Genomic DNA, 20,638 nt, shown 5'->3' on the forward strand with positions numbered 1-20,638 from the left:
GTATGTACCCACAGATGTCTAGGTGCATAGGTACATAGGTACACCATGATCTATACACACCCAGACTAGGGTCAATATATATATATATATATATATATATATATATATATATATATATATATATATATATATATATATATATATATATATATACGCATGTATGAGTTAGAGCATCCACCACATAATCGGACTTAACGAACTGTGAACCCCAATATAATGTAAGACACTCGAATCCTTGATCTCTTTAGAAAAAATCTGTTAAGGACCATGACTTATGCGGTGTTGCATATAAACTGACACTGGAAAGATATGTAATGCAAGACATGCATGTTATTGAATATAATATAACATTTTTGTTAAACTCATTATATTTCGATTTCGGAATAGGTTACCTTGTAAAAATTGGAGTTTTATGTAATGGGGCAATCAGGTTTACTATCTATATCGTTCATAAGATCATTAACGATGTGGGTACAGTGACTTTCGGTTTTCCCTAGAAATCTAATCATAAGCATGTATTCGTTCGTGGGAACGTGATATAATGAAAATCATTCAAACTACATCTGTTATACTGGTATTAATGTTATTAACACGAGGAAAATATAAAATGAAAGGAGGACGAGCGAAACGTTATCAGATTACATATGTTAAACTATTTGATCTTGTAGACAATGACAAAAAAACTAAAGGAATTAAGGAAAAAGAGAGCAGATAAATAAATAAATAAATAAATAAATAAAGGAGAGAGAGAGAGAGACAGAGAGAGTGGAAAGACAGAAAACAGACAAATTGAGAGATATTCAGTAATGTTCTTATATTGCCGTCCATTATATCGTCGTGGTTATTAGTGATTCGATAAATTTTGACTTGTTATCTAGAACTAGCCTAAAAACTCCGGTTACATTTTGGAGACATTGATCACTAGGTAAATACTGGAAGTTTATAATATGCAGGAACGTTTTATACTAAATTAAATGATAGTAATACATGAAGAATAAAAGTTTAATTGAACCTGTGCAGTCACTGGCAGTTTTTTAGAGTAGATAATCACAAATAGGCAAGTCTTAATTGCTATGCCAAAAGTAAATCTGTCCATATAAAAGTCATCACGTAGTTCACAATGTTTTTCCACCTCGCAGCACATTGAGCGTCTTGGATTAACAGATTGTCCAATAACTCGTGAGTAGAATTTGTTTAACAGCAATAGTGTAGAAGCCCTTCGTAAGAGCCGCAAACGGTCTGTGGTTCAAATTTGGTTGTAGAGTGCATTCATCTAAAAAGTGACACGATTCTTTGACCACTCCTTCACATATATATCCACTAATTTTGCCGCGTCTACAGATGTGATGATTTGATTAGCTATAAGTCTGTCTAACTCCTCTCCCATTTGAGAAATCCATATTACTTATATCTTCTGAAATGAATCTTACCTTTCATATAATAGTATATACAAATATATTTACCTTTATAGCTCGACCTGATTTTGCCGACGAAATGTCGGATATCGCCTGAAGAAATGACGAAATGGCGCAGTTGCGCATTAATGAGAAATTATGTTATACTGCGTAATTATTATGCGTTGTTGAATAAATGACACGCTATTGAAACGTGTGTAATGATACTTTGATCAGTCTATTCTTTTTTTACCACACACACACACACACACACACACACACACACACACACACACACACACACACATACACACACATGTATGTATGTATGTATGTATGTATGTATGTATGTATGTAATGCATATATACATGTATACATATATATATGTATGGATTTTTGTATTTGCGGTGTTATACTAGATTAAATCCTTTGTGTCTAGCAATTCTGCCGTACAGTGTTTGCTTTTGCCGTGAATTGCTTATTGATGGCTATTGAGTATAACATTTTCTTTGAAAACATTGATAATCTTATGGCGGTAAAAGAATATTTCTGGGTCGTAACGCCGCTAAAAAGCTAACAAGAAGAATGTATGCATTTCATTCAATTGGGAATAGCTTTTCATGGAAAAACTGATAAAGATTATCTGCAAAACACGTTTTCTATAATGTTTGATGAATGTACAGAAATTTCAGTTAACCAAATTCTAGCTACGGATGTAACTTAACTTCGTTTCCAATAAGCATGTTATTGTAGATGCTTTGTTAGATACTGTAGCTGTCGTCAAAGGAACGGCTCTTGTTATTTACCTATACTGTCAATTCTACTTGCTGTGAAAAAAATATTCGTCCAGAAAATATTGAATTTGCAAGTAAGAATTTTTACCTCCATGATAGGCACCGAAACTGTGTTCCAGTAGTTACAGAACGATAATGTGAATTTGTCATTACTTCGCTCTGTGTCCTAGCCAAGCTGCCCATGGTGCATTGCCCAGGCATTTAGAAATCTTTGAAAAATACTAAATATATTATTTTTCTCACAGCGACTGAAATAACTAAGTTTACACAAAGAAGGCGGCTTTTCGGAGAAATAGTAGCTATAGTCAGAGTTTAAATTATAGTGAGAAGAATTTACAACATAAAAAATAAATAGTCCTGTTCTAAACATACCCAAAAAACTCCAAACCTTGAATTGCGGGAGGTTGGTATGCAGAGGATGTAAGCTTCAACAGACTAATTCATTGGTTTAACACAATTTCTGCCTCACCGGAGATCCTGTCCCTACTAATGAGGAAATTCAATCTACAGGAGTAGCATACGACCCCTGCCAGTATAAAGCTATTGAAAAGAAGCAAATAAAACTAAAGAAAACAAATTTGATGTTTACCTTATTTATTTTAGAAGTGAATCCACTGATGATGAATTTAGGGAATGTTGAATTGTATCTTGAGCATTTCAGTTTACATAATCTGCATTTAATATCCTTAGAATATAAACAACAAGTTGACGATTTAAAGGCGATTGTTTGAAAATCTTGGTAAAGGATATCAACCCAAGTGAATTATTGAAGAATCTTAAATTCCCCAAAATTGATCCATGCATTGGAAGTAATTACAAAAATATTAAGGCTGTTTACTTTGGAGAAAAGGCAAGACCATATTTAATTACGAAACATTTAATGAAAATGTAGAACTATTTGAAATTCCTTAATGTTTACTTTCATTGAAGATGGGAATTTTTTTCTAATTTAATATATTAAACTGAAAATAACATAGGATTCTACGCATCTCATTCTTCCAGCTCTTCACTTGCATTAGACCTTCGCCTATTATTCTACTAGCTGTTCGTTTTCCATTCATTGTCAGAAAGCTGTCTAAACGTTCAATAGACATATTATTGTTTAGCAGCAGTCAATTTACTTCTCTCTGCTGAATATATTCCTGAATACAAATTAAAAGACATTACAAATTCTGAATTCAAAATATTTTGTTATACAGTAGTTAGTCCGATGTAACAATCTTGCCATATTTATCAATGTATGTTGAAAGAATAAGCTCTGTAATAAACTGCAGAGCATATGAAAGAGATTAATTTCAAAGCAATTTATTACTAGAAATATTGTGGAAAACACTACGTAGAAGACCAGAAATAATTATTGAAGGGCTTTAAGCAAGGCTGTGTAAGCAAAATGTACTTCAAAAAGATTGAAAAGAGTAGACAGAAAATAAAAAAATTGCTTACTCCTTCAAATGGAATTGACGAAGAAAAAGTGAAGAAGAAGGAGCAGGAGCAATTATTATGTTCTACATAAAAAGTCAATAAAATATCGTTGTATTTCTATTTTAACACAATATTATTTCGTGTCTAGTAGATCTGAGAGTTTTATGAAAATCTCATTGGCGGCTCTGATATAGATTTCCCACTATACGTACATCAACTGAAATGGCTTGGATATCTTGTTTGCATGTCCGATTTTCATTATCTCCATAGGTTCCTCTACGACTAAGTACACCATGAACAAAGCTTGGATAGTAGAACAAAGCAGTAATTCAAGGATTACTCGGATTGGTTTCACTGACATGGGATAACAACTTAACACTAAAACGGGAAGAAAGTGACTTGTAGGCAGAATTACAGTGGACATCTTCAAGCAAATATTCACTTCTCCTATCTGTGAAAGACGTTGTGCATCAAAGAAGTGGTGTATAATCTAGAATTAGGACATAGTCATCAAAAAATCAACACCTAAAAAAGAAGGCTACTATCGGGTTTGATAGATAATTATATCCACATCTTCTGCAGTTGTGAAGTGGTGAATATAAATATGAACGAGGAAAGTGAAAATCGCTTATTTACGAATGAAGAGTTTTGAAATATTCGACTAGCATCGAGTTACATAGATTTTTCTTGTTCTCGTCATAACCAGTTTAGCATTGACTTGGCGCCTTAGAAACCTGTAACCAAGATCGCTATTGTTCATCAATTACGATATAAAATAATCCTTTTTATTATCTGCACAATACCTAAAATTTATAGGGACGGAGTTAGTCGATTTCATCGGTTCCAGTGCTCATATGGTAGTTATTTTATCGACCCGCCGAAAAGATGAAAGATAAAGTCGACCTCGGCAGAATGTGAAACCAGAACGTAAAGTCGGAAGAAATGTCACTAAACATTTTTCTCGGTGTGCTAAAGATTCTGCCAGCTAACTGGAAGCTGTCTTTACGATATAAAGTAATAGTAATAATAATAATAATCGAAACTCTAAAACAACGTGTGCAGGCAAAAACATTAAAGGTGTAAAGCTACACTGATCGCATATCGCAGTTCCAGCAAAACAGTTTATCCTCAAATAACCAGAGGCAGTTTTTAAGATCTTAGGATATACAAAAGATAATATACCACCTGAAGCGGAGGAAACCCGCCAGTTTTGGAATAAGATCTTGGGGAAAGAAGTTTCCTACAACCACGGTGCTAAGTGGATTCATTCCGTGAGATCCGAACTCCATCGCCCGGAGGCTCCGCGAGAGGATCATGTACGCATAACAACGGAAGATGTAACTGCACGGGTATTAAAACTGCCAAACTGGAAATTGGCAGGACCAGACGGAATTCAAGGCTTTTGGCTCAAGTGGGTTAGGTCAACACACAAGCGAATTGCGTTGCAATTAGACAATTGCCTACAAAGAAGTGCAGTTCCGGAATGGATTGTTGAGGGAAAGACAACATTATTGATGAAAGATGTGTTTGTCAATTACCGACCTATTACTTGTCTTAACCTCTTATGGAAAGTGTTAACAGGCATTCTCGCAAGAAAAATATATCCGTTCCTTTCGGAAAACAATCTACTTCCCGTAGAACAAAAGGGATGCCGAAAAAGATCCAAGGGCACCAAGTACCAACTTGTGATAGACAAGGTTGTAATGAAGAACTACAAACGGAGCCAAAAAACTTGTACATGGCCTGGATAGGCTTTAAAAAGGCTTATGACATGTTGCCGCATTCGTGGATTCTGGAAATATTCGACATGTGTGGAATAGCTGAGAACGTGTGTGCACTGATTAAGAACAACATGTCTAGTTGGAAAAAAAGTCTCTTCTGTAACAACCAGCACTTAGCCGAGGTAACAATCAAAAGAGATATCTTACAGGAAGATTCCTGTTCACCTTTTTTATTAGCTATAGCCTTTATCCAACTTTCTGTCGTCCTACACAAAGTCAATGCGCACTGTGAACTGAGAAAGAATGGACCTAGTTTCAACCACATTCTCTTCATGCATGATTTAAAACTGTTCGCAAAAAACAGAGCCTGAAAAGAAAAGACTGGTTGAGACTGTGCAGATGTGCAGCAAGGATATAGGGCTGCATCCATTCTGAAATGGACTTGAGCGGGGATTAGCCAACTCGATCGCATTACCCGAAAGACAACGACAAATTTCATGACTGTCAGCAGCAGTTCAGCAGTTTCTTCATAATGGAAGGTGATTTATTGGCCGGAAAGAATATTAATGGTCTGGGATCGTATTCAATATTGAATACGAACCCAGTCAGTGAAGGATGTTCATAGATTGATGAAAAACTTGTCTGAAAGTTGTCTTGCTGCATAATGGCAGTAATGAACATTCAGCTCTTGTGCGCTATGCATCGCATATGAAAGGAACTTATGAGAATATAAAGCTTATGCTGCAATGCATAAAATATAGTGAATATCAATGGCAGCTCTGTTGTCACTTAAAGATCGTTGCTTTTGTAATGGGCTTGCAGGGCGGATGCACCAAGTACTCTGCTCTCTGTGTGAATGGGACAGCCATGCAAGAGATTCCCACTGTATCAGGAGAGACTGGCCACCTCGTCATCCATTGAAGCCTGGGATGAACAATGCTCAACATCCACTTCTCACTGAACCAAACAACACGATAAACTTTGCAAAGGCTATGAACAAATCCAGTCAGGGATTCATGTATATCAAAATTCCCCCAACTGAGCGACATTACCATAGAAGAAGGAGTTTTCATTTATCTTCAGAATTGGTAGAAAACCTCATCAAGGCTTACAAGAACATGGGATGTAACATGTCACGTTAAATCCACGTTTTGGACTCACATTTAGACTTTTCTCCAGCGAACTGTGGGGCAGTTAGTGACGAACATAGTCAAGGGCTTCACCAACATATTTCAACCATGGACAAGTGATACCAGGGAAAAATGATGCAAAACGATGCTTGCTGGACATTGGCAAGAGATTATTCTTCAGCCCTCTATAAGCGTCAAGTAAAAAGGCAGAGAGTAGATACGGACGACAGCTTTAGATATAATGACACATATTGTAGGCTGTACTAAAATAATCAAATATCACGTGTCATGTATTTTTATGCCTATAGCTAATAAGCATTTTTCAAGGTGATATTTGGATTCAGGACATGAAAATACGTAAGAATTAACCAATCTCATTTAAGAGGCACACAACTTTTCAAAAATTGTTGACTAGTGTCATAATAATAATAATAATAATAATAATAATAATAATAATAATAATAATAATAATAATAATAATAATGATAATAATAATAATAATAATAATAATAATAATAATAATAATAATAATAATAATAATAATAATGATAGGAAGTGCAAAAAATCGTGCTAACTGGAACGACTCATGTACTGAGAAGAGCATTATCGCTGTGAAAACAACATCCATTCATTAATTTTTTTTTTTTTTCTTAAATACATGTTTTACCTGTGAATTTGCGTGTGTAAACTGGGAATGCATACAACGAGTTTCTCTGCCCTAGGTGTACGAAAAACACTCGGCGAGAAATGGAAGAAAATTTGAAGAAAGAAGAAGAAAAAACAACATAATAATAATGATAATAAGTATCATGTCTAATTCGTATGGTTAGTCAATACGATAATTAACTGAAATTTTCTGCACTATAGTACAGGAAATTTCATCATTTACATTTTTATTTTCAATTCTACATTCCGGTTAGTATCATTTCAATCGTCTTTAGATGCTTTATTTCAATATATATAAATTTTATTCTGTTTGATGTTGAAGCAGTAGTTAAGAATGATGGCAGAGTGGTTGAGAATGTTGAAACCCTTCGTTAGAATTATGAGATATATATAGAAATAGCGCGCACGAAAACACCTGCTCATTGAATCATTCGGTAGAAAAAGCATGCACGATGATATTAAGAAACGACAGGATTGAAATCTTAATGGCGTAGGAGCATTCTTATTTTGAAAAGAGTCGAAGTAAGCGATTACCTTAATGGAATATAATACAATCAGTAAGATATATTTCGGTGTCTTTAATCTCACAAAAGCCTGTGTTCCACACATGTAGCCGATATTTACAAAATTCACATACACTCAAGGAGAAAGTAACACGGAGACATGACAATCGCAAGATTAGAATTATAAATTACTACTCTACCTAAAAAGAAGTTGTACAAATTATGTCCTGGAAACGAAAATGTTATAAAAACATTCAATATCGATTTTTAATTCTTTTAGATAATACAAGTAATGTCAGATGCAGTCCTAGATTGCAATCCAAAAAAATTATTTTACCATTTAAATACGAGAATGTTACATGCATTCCTAGATTACGAGACAAAAACTGTGTTACCATTAAAACAAAATCTCACACTAATTAAAAACTGATTCTCGGCATCGAGACTAAGAACATGATACTTAGCGTTGTAAATAAAAATCGGTAGTAAGAAGAGCGAATAACAATCACTATTTTCAAGTTTTATACACTTACATGAGGCAGTGTAAAGTAAATGAATTGAAAATGGGCAAGTAGGAAGGTTTATCACTTAAAGTTTGGTATAAGCTTATAATAATTATAAGCATATAATAATAATAATAATAATAATAATAATAATAATTATTATTATTATTATTATTATTATTATTATAATTATTATTATTATTATTATTAATATAGAAAGGATTGAGGCAACTCCTCCTGAAGATATAGAGTCAAAATTAAAAGAAGAGTGCCATTGTTATCTAGTGAACGATATTTCAACAATTTGTGTGTCTTCAACTGGTTCAAAAAATAAATTTGTCAATCTACTTCATTTTGGTTAATATAGAAAGGATTGAGGTAACTCCTCCTGAAGATATAGAATCAAAATTAAAAGAAGAGTGCCATTGTTATCTAGTGAACGATATTTCGACATCTTGTGTCTTGAACTGGTTCAAAAAATAAATAAAAAAATAAATTATACCTGTCAAGTACTTGAGAGAGCAGTGTATGCTATCAAAGTGACACTGGGGTAAAATAAACGAAGCCCAGTACACTCATCATGACTACCCGTCTGATAAGGGCACACCAGGCGCTTGCATCACAGAATTATGTGCGCGATATGGTGTTCTCATATCATGATAAACAGCGCATGGCCTTGCAGGTGGGGCTCATAATTTTCTTCAGGTCGAGTAGTCCATCCGGCTCAAAAGGTACCTGAATAAGTGTTGTTTAAGGAAGTTGAATGAAACACCCATGTTTCCAGAGGTGAATTATTAAAACCCCAAAGAATTCCTCTCAACACATGACTATGATGCTCCCCCACTACTTCTGCTCGTGATCAGAAATGCACATATCATCAGCCACTAAGGGACATGCTCAACTGGTTGAGATCAAGCAACTGACAAGCAAATCTATGGTATTGAGCAGAATATTTGCTGTAGCCCATCTTTTATACCAAGACAAAACAATATACATAATAGCACCTCCAATCAGTTAAGATAAGAAGCCATGGGAACCACTGTCTGGTACTGCATCAGGGCATTTATTATTATTATTATCATTATTATTATTATTATTATTATTATTATTATTATTATTATTATTATTATTATTATTATTGTTCAGTAGTTTTATTTTTATAACGTGCTTTCACTTCACTACCAAGCGCAGCTCTGTGCGCCTTGGGTATGTGCTGTGGTTTGCTGTGGTGCTCTTATGGTTACTGTGTTGAAAGTGTTTTGCGTAGGATGTGTGCAGTGCCCAGTAGTGCATTTTTCTGTATGTTATATATATTTGTAAGTCCTGGTGTCTTTGTTATGTATTTGTCTGAATATTTTTTTATTATACCTAAGGCACCTACTATGATAGGAATTGTTTCTGTTTTTAGATTCCACATTCGAGTTACCTCTATTTCCAGGTCTTTGTATTTTGAAAGTTTTTCCATTTCTTTTAGAGAAAACGTTGTCATCTGCTGGCATTGATACATCAATTAGAAAGCATTTTTTTCTTCGTGATCTTTGACAACTATATCTGGTCTATTTGCCTTAATTTCTCTTTCTGTGTGTATTGGCATATCCCAGAGTATGGTTGCTTTCTCGTTTTCTGTGACCTTTTCTGGCGTGTGTTTATACCATCTTTTTTCTGTTGTTATTCCATAGTATTGGCATAGCTTCCAGTGTATATAGGTCCCCGCTCTGTCGTGTCTGTGAATATATTCCTTCTTGGCCAGGACTGGGCAGCCAGATATAATATGATTTATTGTTTCTTGTCCATCTCCACATATTCTACAGTTACTTGTTATGTTTCTTTTCATTATATGTTTTTGGTAATTTCTGGTGGGGAGGCTTTGGTCTTGTGCAGCAATTAAAAATCCTTCAGTCTCTGCTTTATTATTATTATTATTATTATTATTATTATTATTATTATTATTATGATGATTGTTTTACTTCGCAGAGCGCTCGGTTTTGTTTGCTCTGTTTGATTCCGTGAGACTGGGCAGTCTCCGCACATTATAAGCTTTGATACTTGGTTGTTAATTATCTTGGAAGACATTCAACATCCAAGTACCAGTCTCAAAATCCTTGCTCTCTCTAGCAGAGCAGTTGTGGGGTCTTGCTCTGCTCCCATATTAATTCCGATTTCTCTGACATGTTTCTTGAACTTGATTGTTAGTGCTCCGTGTGCCCATACAACTACTGAGATGACAGACACTCTCCTCATAGTCCACTTGTGCTTTTTAATAACTTTTAGATCATTGTTACTTATGCGTGCATCCCCAGGTATTGTAATATCTATAATCTTAGTTTCTTTTTTTCCTTTACCTACCCCAATAATGCCTGGCCTCCGAGCCTCGATCAGGAAGTCGCACTGGATTGTAAAATCATACAGTATCTTATGTTAATTGTTCTTGGTCATTCCGTCTTGTTCATGTTCGTAGCATTTCCGTGCTCTGTCCAGGCCGTACTTTTCATATAGCCCTCACTGAACAAACTTAGCTTATCGTCCCTCCTCCACCAGCACCAGCACCAGCACCAGCACCACCACCACCACCACCACCACCACCACCACCACCATCACCACCACCACCAACAGCAACAACCCACCCTCCACACAATCACCCCTCCTCATCGTTGTCGTCGTCGTCGTCGTCATCATCATCATCATCATCATCATCATCATCATCATCATCATCATCATCATTATTATTATTATTTTGCTGCTCGCATAGCATTTGTGATGTAATACAGGTGCTCACTTCCTACAGCGACTGGACTGGGGTGACACATTCAATTGTCAAGTACTTATCTAAGTGTTTTAGCAATTCCAAAGAGTGGAGTGTTGTTCTGTGTAAGTGCATCACCTATATGTACAAATTACAAATATTCCGACGATTTGTCTTTATAAGTATTATGAAAAGTAGCTTAACAATAATTAAATTAGCAACTTTGAGCATCAACATATGCATACTTTTTAAGAAAAAGCATTATAGAATATTTTTACAAATAAGTGATTATGTCACCTCCCTGTATTTTTAAGAACATTGTAATTTATGGAAGTGGAAGAATTTGGAATCTTCCCTCTTGTAAGGAGTCTCTGACAAAGAAGTCATGTATTACAAGATGATGTCATGATATTATTTGGTTCACACAATTTGTACCTAAATGATGATGAATGGGTGATTATTATAATAATGAAATTGCATGTTTCAGTTGTCCTCACTCAAAGAGATCGCTTTTCTGTCGACATAAGAAATAGTCTAATCAAGGAAGAGCAATCAAAACTGGAGAAGATGTTGTAATCATTCTAACATTGGTTATGCTGATGATCATACTGATGATCGACTCTGAAATGAGCAAGACTTGTTAACATTCCTTGAAAATGCTTCAGACAAGATCGGTCAGTTTTCAATGCGAAAAAGAAAGAATAAAAGGAAATTGATAAAAAGAAAGAATAAACCATTTACCAGTGTGTTTCATCGAAACTCAGAGATCAGAAGTTTCAAGTACTTTAGGTCTTATGTTGTTGAAAGTAAGAAAGACTTCCTGATACATAAAGGGTGCCTTGGACTGCCTGCTTCATTACATCTAGCAATTGGCAATAATCAGCTACGTAATATAATTATTGTCATCAATGAAAAACTGATGACTCTCCACTCGAAGACTGAAATTTCTAACAGATTTGCAAACGTTGCCAGTGTGTTAAAAATATGTAACGTATTCAAGGCAGTTTAAACATGACTTTTACGCTTAAATAGACTGTAATCAATCAACCAGAATTTTAAAGCAAGGCAAAATCTTGCTCGGTGATACCGATCTTAGCATTTGCATTGATTCTGACATACAGAATGGTGTAATTGCAAAAGAATACGGGGTAAAGAGCTAACAGAAATGGCATCCTCCTTCTACCTGAATGTGGAGAACATAACTTAGTAATCTTTAACACACTATTTGGGCAAACAAGCATATACAAGGGTTGCCAGCGTCATCTGCGGTCAATGTACTTGTATAAAATTAACTTTGTCAGTATATGGATGCGCAACTATTAGGTTGAACAATTAACAGGTATCATAACTGGGATCAACTAGGCTGAGCAGACCACGCAATAAAGAACAACTAATAGAAGTCCAAAACATTTTAATACTATACATTAATGTATCTATAATCCAAGTAAAAAATTCCTGTAACTTTGTCTAAGCACATTACAAAACTAACCAAAGAACAAGTACCTATCAATAGCCAGTGGGTAGAACACTTCAAAAGTTTTCTTAATCGTGAGTTGCAGCCAATGAAAAATCTCTCGACAACATTAAGCTACGTCAGTGATAAACAACTTAGGTATAGCATCTGACATTGCAAAAAAAAAAAATAATAAATAAATCTGTTCTCTAAACTACAAAAGGGAATCTAGGTCTAAGGATTTCAAGGAACGAGACAGCAATAACAAAACCCTATGCACTGAGCCTCAAAGAAGTAAATATATCTTACATTGGGACCATAATTTTGAATGATCATCATTAATGGTTTGACAACGTCATACAAATGGTGGACCATCAGTGGCCCAAACAACTATTCTACTCTTAGCTCAACGAAGGAAAATGCCCACCATGAAGATAAAGAACGCAGTTCAAATTTGTATTAAAAGAAATTGTTAAAAGGAGAGTTGTCAATATAGTTGAGATGAGAAATTTTTACTGTTTATAACAGAGCAGAATATTTTTGTCATCAGTTCGAACATTTCAACGATAGATTTGAGGAGTGTAGCAATGCAAAACTATCAACTCAGAGTCTCTTTCCCTGCAACACATCTTACTTTTGTGGAAGTAGAGTTCTGTGCGATATAGAATTTTTCAAAACGCGAGTTCTAAAGTAGTGAAACATCAGTCTGTTTAGACTTTTTTGAGACTATATCCAGGACGGCCTGTGATTGGATCGTAAGAGTCAAGTTCGGCCAACAGAGTTAACATACCAATCCACGGAATAAAAGTCTGAAGAACGTGGACCATAAGATATTTCCGACAATAATAAATGTAACCTCAACTCTAGGTCGATATTTCAAAGATTACGTAAATCGTCTATCACTTCCGATATAGAAAAGTATGATTCAAGACATGCAGTCATATATATTGTATAAATATAATTTTTTTGATACAATATCATTTCCTTCTAATAGTAAAAATCTTTCTCTTGATTACGATCTTCTCAAAATATATATTCAATTTTCTTGCCATAAGAGTAGCACATCATAGTCTCCTGAAGTTAAACATTTCCAGATATATTCTCTTTCGTTAACGCGAAATAATGAAACAGAGAAAGTTATATTGTTCAAATGCACACAACCTTCAGTTTAGTTGGGTTTTTTTCTGTACTTTCACATATATGCTAGTCAATATTTTAACATCCGTTCACAAATAGCGACCTATTTCCAGCTGACGTACCTACAACAAATGGCATTTATCTGTTTGAAGCGTAAGTCATAGAACAATAATAATATGGCCAATGGTGTGTTGTAGATAAGTTATGAAATGGTGAAAGTGTCAAGCAAAAAGAAAAAAAAAAAAGAAAAAAAAACTAGTACACTTACAAATGTCTGATGCTTGGTAAATTGTGAAAGATATGCTCGTTTATACTGTGAAGTCGATTTTTCTGCAGCTGTCTGAAATTATAAATAGATAAATCATATATATATGTATGTATATATATACATATATATCTATACATATATACATGCTTATATATATATATATATATATATATATATATATATATATATATATATATATATATATATATATATATATATGCATGTATGTATGTATAGGCTAATCGAAAATAAAAATTAAAAATTAAAAAACAGCAAAAGTCAAATGGGTGTACAGAACGAATGTATTGGGTTGACATTAGGTTTAAGATGGAAAATAGGTGGGAGTTGTGTAACGTTTCGAACATAGCTCTTCGTCAGAAAGAGAAGAGAGAGAGAGAGAGAAAAAGTCCGGAGAAAAGGGGAAAATTGTCCAATAAAAGCTCGCGTGTGGTTACATAGTTGAAATAAATATTTAGCAGAATAATGATTGTTCACATTGGCAAAAGCTTCATATTGGTTTGCGGGGAAGATAGCTGATTAAATAAGTAACAGTATTCGACAAATAGCAATTTTGTTATCTCACTAGGGCGAAAGGCAAATTTTGCACGGGTGGAATTTGAATTTAGAAGCTAAAGGTGCTTTATTGATTCTGTCTGTCTACTGTCCTTTATATGGATAAGATAAATTTCCGTCATGAGGTATACGCTCTGTATGATATGGTGATTTATGGATATGTATGAAAATGTCCAAAGCTCAAATTCTTTAGTAGTGCAGTATCGTTCTACTGCAACTATGAGAAAGCTAGATATTTATATATCCACAGATGTATGCTTGTATATAAGTTATGGTGGTACATTTCGTATGTAAAAACGTAATACCGCAACTTATGCAGAATATTCGCCTAATTTCCGATGTAATTTCCTCTTATTACAAGGTGGCAAAGCGAAAGAATATATATTAATTCAGGTTTTGAGAAAATCGGTGTCCAACATTCATTGCATTTATGTTCACATCCAAGAATATATCTACACATCTATCTATCTATCTATCTATCTATCTATCTATCTATCTATCTATCTATCTATCTATCTATCTATCTATCTGTTTGTCTGTCTGCCTGCCTGCCTGCCTGTCTGTCTGTCTGCCTGCCTGCCTGCCTGTCTGCCTGTCTGTCTGTCTGTCTGTCTGTCTGTCTATCTATCTATCTATCTATCTATCTATCTATCTATCTATCTATCTATCTGTCTACCTATCTATCTACCTATCTATCTATATATCTATCTATCTATCTATCTATCTATCTATCTATCTATCTATCTATCAACTCCAACACCCCGGGTCAACCTTGAGCGACTGCATCACAACTAACGCATTCTATAGTGGATTAGTGGAGGGAAGGTACGACGACGATCTCGGGGCGAACCTGGGCGTCGACGAGGAATACCTGACCCGCCTGTTTAAGACGACCTTCGGGCCGGGACCTATGGACAACTTCCAGAGATCCCTAGCCTGGCAGTGCTATCGAGAAGCTCTACCCGTTCGGGATAAGCTCTACAGGCATGGCTCGAGAAACACGGGGCCGACCTGTCCGAGATGCAGGCGGAGCGACGAAACCGTTCTGCACGCACTCGTAGTGTCCCACCATTTCCCAGCTGTGGGCTTACGTCGAACAACTGCTATCGCGTGTGGGACGAGTCGGTCTATCAGCCGAGTCTATCGTGAATATTGTCGCGCCTCCTTCTTTTAAACGGGAAGGAAGAACTATTTTCTTCGTACTTGTGGCTATGGCGAAAGAATGTGTATGGTGGACGCGTCTGAAAGGTCTAGAGACAAAGACTTTCCTCTCTGGGCAATCTCTCATCAACTTCGTCAAGTATCATCTGAAGAGGAAGGTGAGAGTAGAAAGGGAAGTCTTGTCTAGTGAATGCTTCAAAAAAAGATGGGTGAATGTAGCAAGGATGGCACGTGTGAATGACGGAGCCACCTTGAGCATAACACTATAAAAGAGTAAAAAAAATCCAGACAAAAAACAAAAAGGCAAAAGAGAGTCACTCACTGTTATAGTTTCTGTAATGACAATATTGACCAAGGCTACCGTGGTCTTTTCCGTAGGCTTTTCTTTCCACGGCTAAACCTAAACTGTCCTCCCCTCTTTTTACACGAGAACATTACTGTGTGATACACGATCCCTATTGATCGCTTTTTTTTTCTCGATTCCTTTTGATCGAACTTCCCCCTTTTTCCATTCCTATGATCCCTTTTGATCGACTCACCCCTATTGTTTTTTTTGTTTTTTTTTTCCTTCGCCCTCCCAAAAAGAAAAGCTCTACATTGTATTTGTCCCATCTTTGTTGAGCCCTGTGTGGCTAATAAAAGAAATGTATCTATCTATCTATCTATCTATCTATCTATCTATTTATCTATCTATCTATCTATCTATCTATCTATCTATCTATCTATCTACCTCTCTCTCTCTCTCTCTCTCTCTCTCTCTCTCTCTCTCTCTCTCTCTCTCTCTATCATCTAAGCATTAACATAAACGTATAAAAGTTTTTAAAATGTTTCAAATAATAAGATTCACTCATAAAGCTCTATCTGACTTGTGCGATAACTTTGTTGAGATTTCAATAAAGTTGGTGCAACAATACAACGGAAAATAATTCTTTATTAGATTAGAAGCTATGATCACGGACGTAAGACAATGTTAACAGAAGGATGCGTATTCATGATCTGAGTGCCGAAAGCCGAGTACCTATTTCATTTGATCGGAAATAACGACATGACTCAATTTTATCACTTCACTAAATTTTGTACGTGATTTAGAAATATTTTTAGAACAGTTGTATAGATAATTGAAAACCTCAGAAACAATTGATTTAACGATTTCTTCACACTTTTTGAACCGGCATTGTGGCTTTCTAAACTTTGTAATCGAAATAACATACATGTCATTAATGGAACATTAGTGTACCAGAAATATCGATAATGCACCAATCACATATAGTTATTGTTTTCGATGTAACTAGAATGTTATATAGTTCAAATAATTTTAAGTTTCATGTATTTTATAGAAATTACCTGAACCCATTACCAAGACACTGCATTAAATATCCTCTCAACTAAGCTAGCAATTAAGATGTTACTCGTTCTTGTATACAGCAAGTGAAGTTTATAACTAAACAGTATTTCCTTAACTCTCCGCTCATATGAACTATTTGAAGATTCACTCCATTAAAATCAATAAGTGAAGCATAGTCATATAAGTTTGAGTAAAAAATAATTTCTAATAATTGACTGGTTATGACTCTTAAGGCATTTAAACAAACACTCATCTCATTGATTGATCGATTGTTTGGTTAATCGATACAACAAATAATCAGTTAAATACTGCTACTTTTTCCGAAACCTAATATACCTGTCCATAATTTAATCTCATTACGGAATGTTTGTTTTCTTTTTAATCATTTGAGATTTGATGTATAGTAAATATGAGTAGCGAAATTTTATATTGAATTATTGATGTATCATTGGCTTTGAAGAAAAAAGTTCAATAAAAACAATTAGTAACTTATTCGAATCGATTCCTTTTTAAAAACACTTTCTCTGTGTTTACTTTTTAAATCTAAATACTGAGTTAGCTTTTATATTTATTGTTTGAAGTATGGGGAAAAAAATCATTACAGCTAAAAGTAAAGTGTTGGTTGAACATAAGACTAAACTGTTTAGTGTTTTTTTTTCTTGGCTTCTGCATGTCAGCTTATACAATAGGGAACGTTACTTTATATAGTGAACAAATTGAAATGTCAAGCACTAAGAGTCAGTCAATCATGTGCTTGTGCCGAGAGAAATTAAATTAGTTGATGGGATAAGAAATAAAATTTTAATGAAGAAAACACTTCAAGCGGTATGTAATATTTAAAACACACATACACGCACGCACGTACACACATGACACTCCATCAACGCTATAGCTAGATCAGAAATGATCAACAGAATAAACAATACTGTTTGAAGTTGCCAATAACAGTTTTGTTTTATCCATAAAATTCATCTAATTAGATGAAACCAATATAAGTATGAATGATTTTATATTGATTACTTATATTGTGTAATGTGTAATTGATGATTAATACTAGTACTTACTTTATTACCTTTAGAGACATTAGGCAAAGCCAACATTTGTGTAATTTGAAAACTGTCATGAAACACGATACAAAACACTGGTATCCATTTAGTCTGGCGTTTAATTATTTTTGCAAAATACTTACACATATCTGCATTTCTAGATTATATGTTAGGTTTAATCAAAGTTTAGGTTTCGAAACTAGCTTCCTAGACATCGGTTATATACCATAAACCCCTGCTTTGTTTTGTATGTATTTTCTGTCAGTACTTCTCGATCACCATTTCTCCCCTCTATTTCTCTACCACTGCTATAAGAAAGCACGAAGTTAGGATATCGTTAGATTTTCCATTATATCACTGAAATATAGGTTTATTGAGTTAATAAGTCATTTAAACGTTATATTCAAGAGAAATTAAGGGTTTTGCGATATCGTGATATTCATAGCTTATCCAACATTATTAGCGGCATAAAAGAGCGCGAATATTTCCGAAGCACTATGGTCCATAAGAGTTGGTATCTATTTCCAGTGTATATTGTATTAAGTAGATGGCAGAAAAAATTCTATCGATATGTGTTGATTCATCTCACTGGAGGTGTTGAACTGGGCACTGCACACGTAAAATTCCACTGCTTAGGACTGAGCTCAACAAAGTTTTCAACAAGTACGAGAACTTAATTTTACAGCTGCTGAGTACGGGACAACGTTGAGGTACAGATACGTAGGATATATATAAAGCAAGCTATATGCAGATGGTGACACTCTTATTTTTTTCGAATTAGCGACATGCAAGAAACTATATAAATCCAGTATGCAATGTACTTCAGTCTTTGACGAATAAACATACTGACAAAAAAGGTGTTTTGTAGTAGGTGAATCGAATGTAAGTTACACGTACAGAATATACTATTGTTCAAAACACAGTGAGATAAACGCTAAGTATATAATCGTGAACTGTTTAATTGCTCCATATTCTTAAAATACTTTATACTTCAAATAATTACTGGAAATACAAATTCGTTTTGTCGATTGTGACATAAAAGATCGCAATGGTAGTCAACCTTTTCATGGAGGAAATCTATGCCATAAATCACTGTATAAACAATAATTTCGAATTAATGGCACAGAAAGCGTATTAGACAATGATAACATCATAATTCTAGAAAACAATTTTTTCTGTAGACATGGTAGTAACTTAATCTAATCCAAAGATTTTTAGAGAAGCTTGTGTAATTTCACAATCTAATTGCAGTCAAAAATATTTCAAAAATTACATAAGCTTTTATTTTTTAATCTTACATGGAAGCCTTACTGACAGTACTATTTTTGAGAAAATTAGATTTGCAGACTACTAATACTAATCTATCTCAGTTAATTTGGAGTTGACTTGATTGCATACAACTGTAGAAATATTTTGAATGGAAAAGTTCAATGTAGATGCTGTTTAGAACAACTCATATAGGACTATGCTAAGTGTGTACACACTCTACATATCTTTTGGAACTGAATAACCACGTAAGCCATTGTGATGTATCGCAGGAATGGAATATGTCACTCATTTATAACTTGACGATAAACAATAGTGTTCGTAAGTACACTTTTAGTTCATGTACGTACGCATGCTAATGTGTGCAAGCATGCACATACCCTTCACTCTCTCATACTCACGTGCACATACATATAGCTAACTGTCGTCAATGTGTATGAATCATTGCACGCTAACAGTGAGTGATCGTATGTGCATGGCTATATACATATTTACGTGCTAGTAGTGTTCGTTTGAGCATCTCTCACTCTCTTGCAGACGCACACTTTTACATCGTGACAAATATTTTCTGCCACAGGAATTTTCCGTTAGCACTTTAATATCAGAGATTGTTTTTGTGCTGATTATCTTTTCAACTTGTTTTTCCCCCAGATTTATAGCATTGAAAGTTTTGAACAAAAAGGATGGGATTTGGACACAAAGCTTCCATCTCTGTGCAATGAAAGCCGATATTAAAACGTTTTTATTTTAACTATGAAAACTTGCTTTGTAGCATGGGAATACGACCACCAATTCCAGGAGACGAAGCGCTTGATTTAAATTAGTTCTTGTTGCGTTGACTCAGTAAATTTGAAAGGCAAAATTGGTTTCGACTTAATTTGAATTCAGAATATAATGACACATTCGTCGATGACAGGTCCTTACGTTTCCAGTTATGGGAAAATAAATGACAAAGTGTGTTGTGCAAAACGACTCATTGTGACCCAAAGAACAGAATTATATAAAACAATAAAAGAAAAAGAACGGTAATATAAATATCATTAACAGATGAGAATAGGACGCGAGAATAATCCGCCTGATTGCAAACGATTTAAGGCTTAATAAGTGTATGGGATTACCGGCATCGAATAGGAAATTAAAAATAGACTCTCCAAGCTGATAAAAGCAGAGCAGGATTATTAATTTCAAATCTGACATTAAGAAAATCTCCCCTGAAAGTGAAATGCAAATGTATATCTCAAGAATGTGAAGTAGTTGATGTACAGTTGAGCACGTAGTCTCATGGAGTCCAATAGTAGCAAACATAACACTTTCTACTGAGGAAACAAGGATCTGAAATTTTAGAAGAGGTGCATAGTCGACTAATACTTATTCTATCGACTCCAAAAAGACAAAGTTGGCCTCAGCGAAATTTGAACTCAGAACGAACAGCCGGAAGAAATGCCGCTAAACATTTTATGTGGCGTGCTAATGATTGCGTCAGCTCACTCACAGTCTTACAATAGTTGTAAA

General features: G+C 34.7%; 1 protein-coding gene across 6 annotated transcripts in view; it reads right to left on the reverse strand.

The window, feature by feature from the left end:
- The window catches only part of LOC106873188 (uncharacterized), a 713,512-nt gene that overhangs the window by 416,988 nt on the left and 275,886 nt on the right, over window positions 1-20,638 (reverse strand). For all 6 annotated transcript variants that reach the window (XR_016242634.1, XM_089355369.1, XM_089355373.1 and 3 more), the window contains one exon: window positions 13,736-13,807. Coding sequence is in view for 5 of the 6 variants with exons in the window: in XM_089355369.1 (XP_089211495.1) it covers window positions 13,736-13,807 (72 nt within the window). In the remaining variant the exon portion in view is untranslated. The remainder of the gene's footprint in view (window positions 1-13,735; window positions 13,808-20,638) is intronic.

The sequence above is a fragment of the Octopus bimaculoides genome, chromosome 7 (genome assembly GCF_046866305.1).
Source record: "Octopus bimaculoides isolate indiv1 chromosome 7, ASM4686630v1, whole genome shotgun sequence".
Lineage (NCBI taxonomy): Eukaryota > Metazoa > Mollusca > Cephalopoda > Octopoda > Octopodidae > Octopus > Octopus bimaculoides.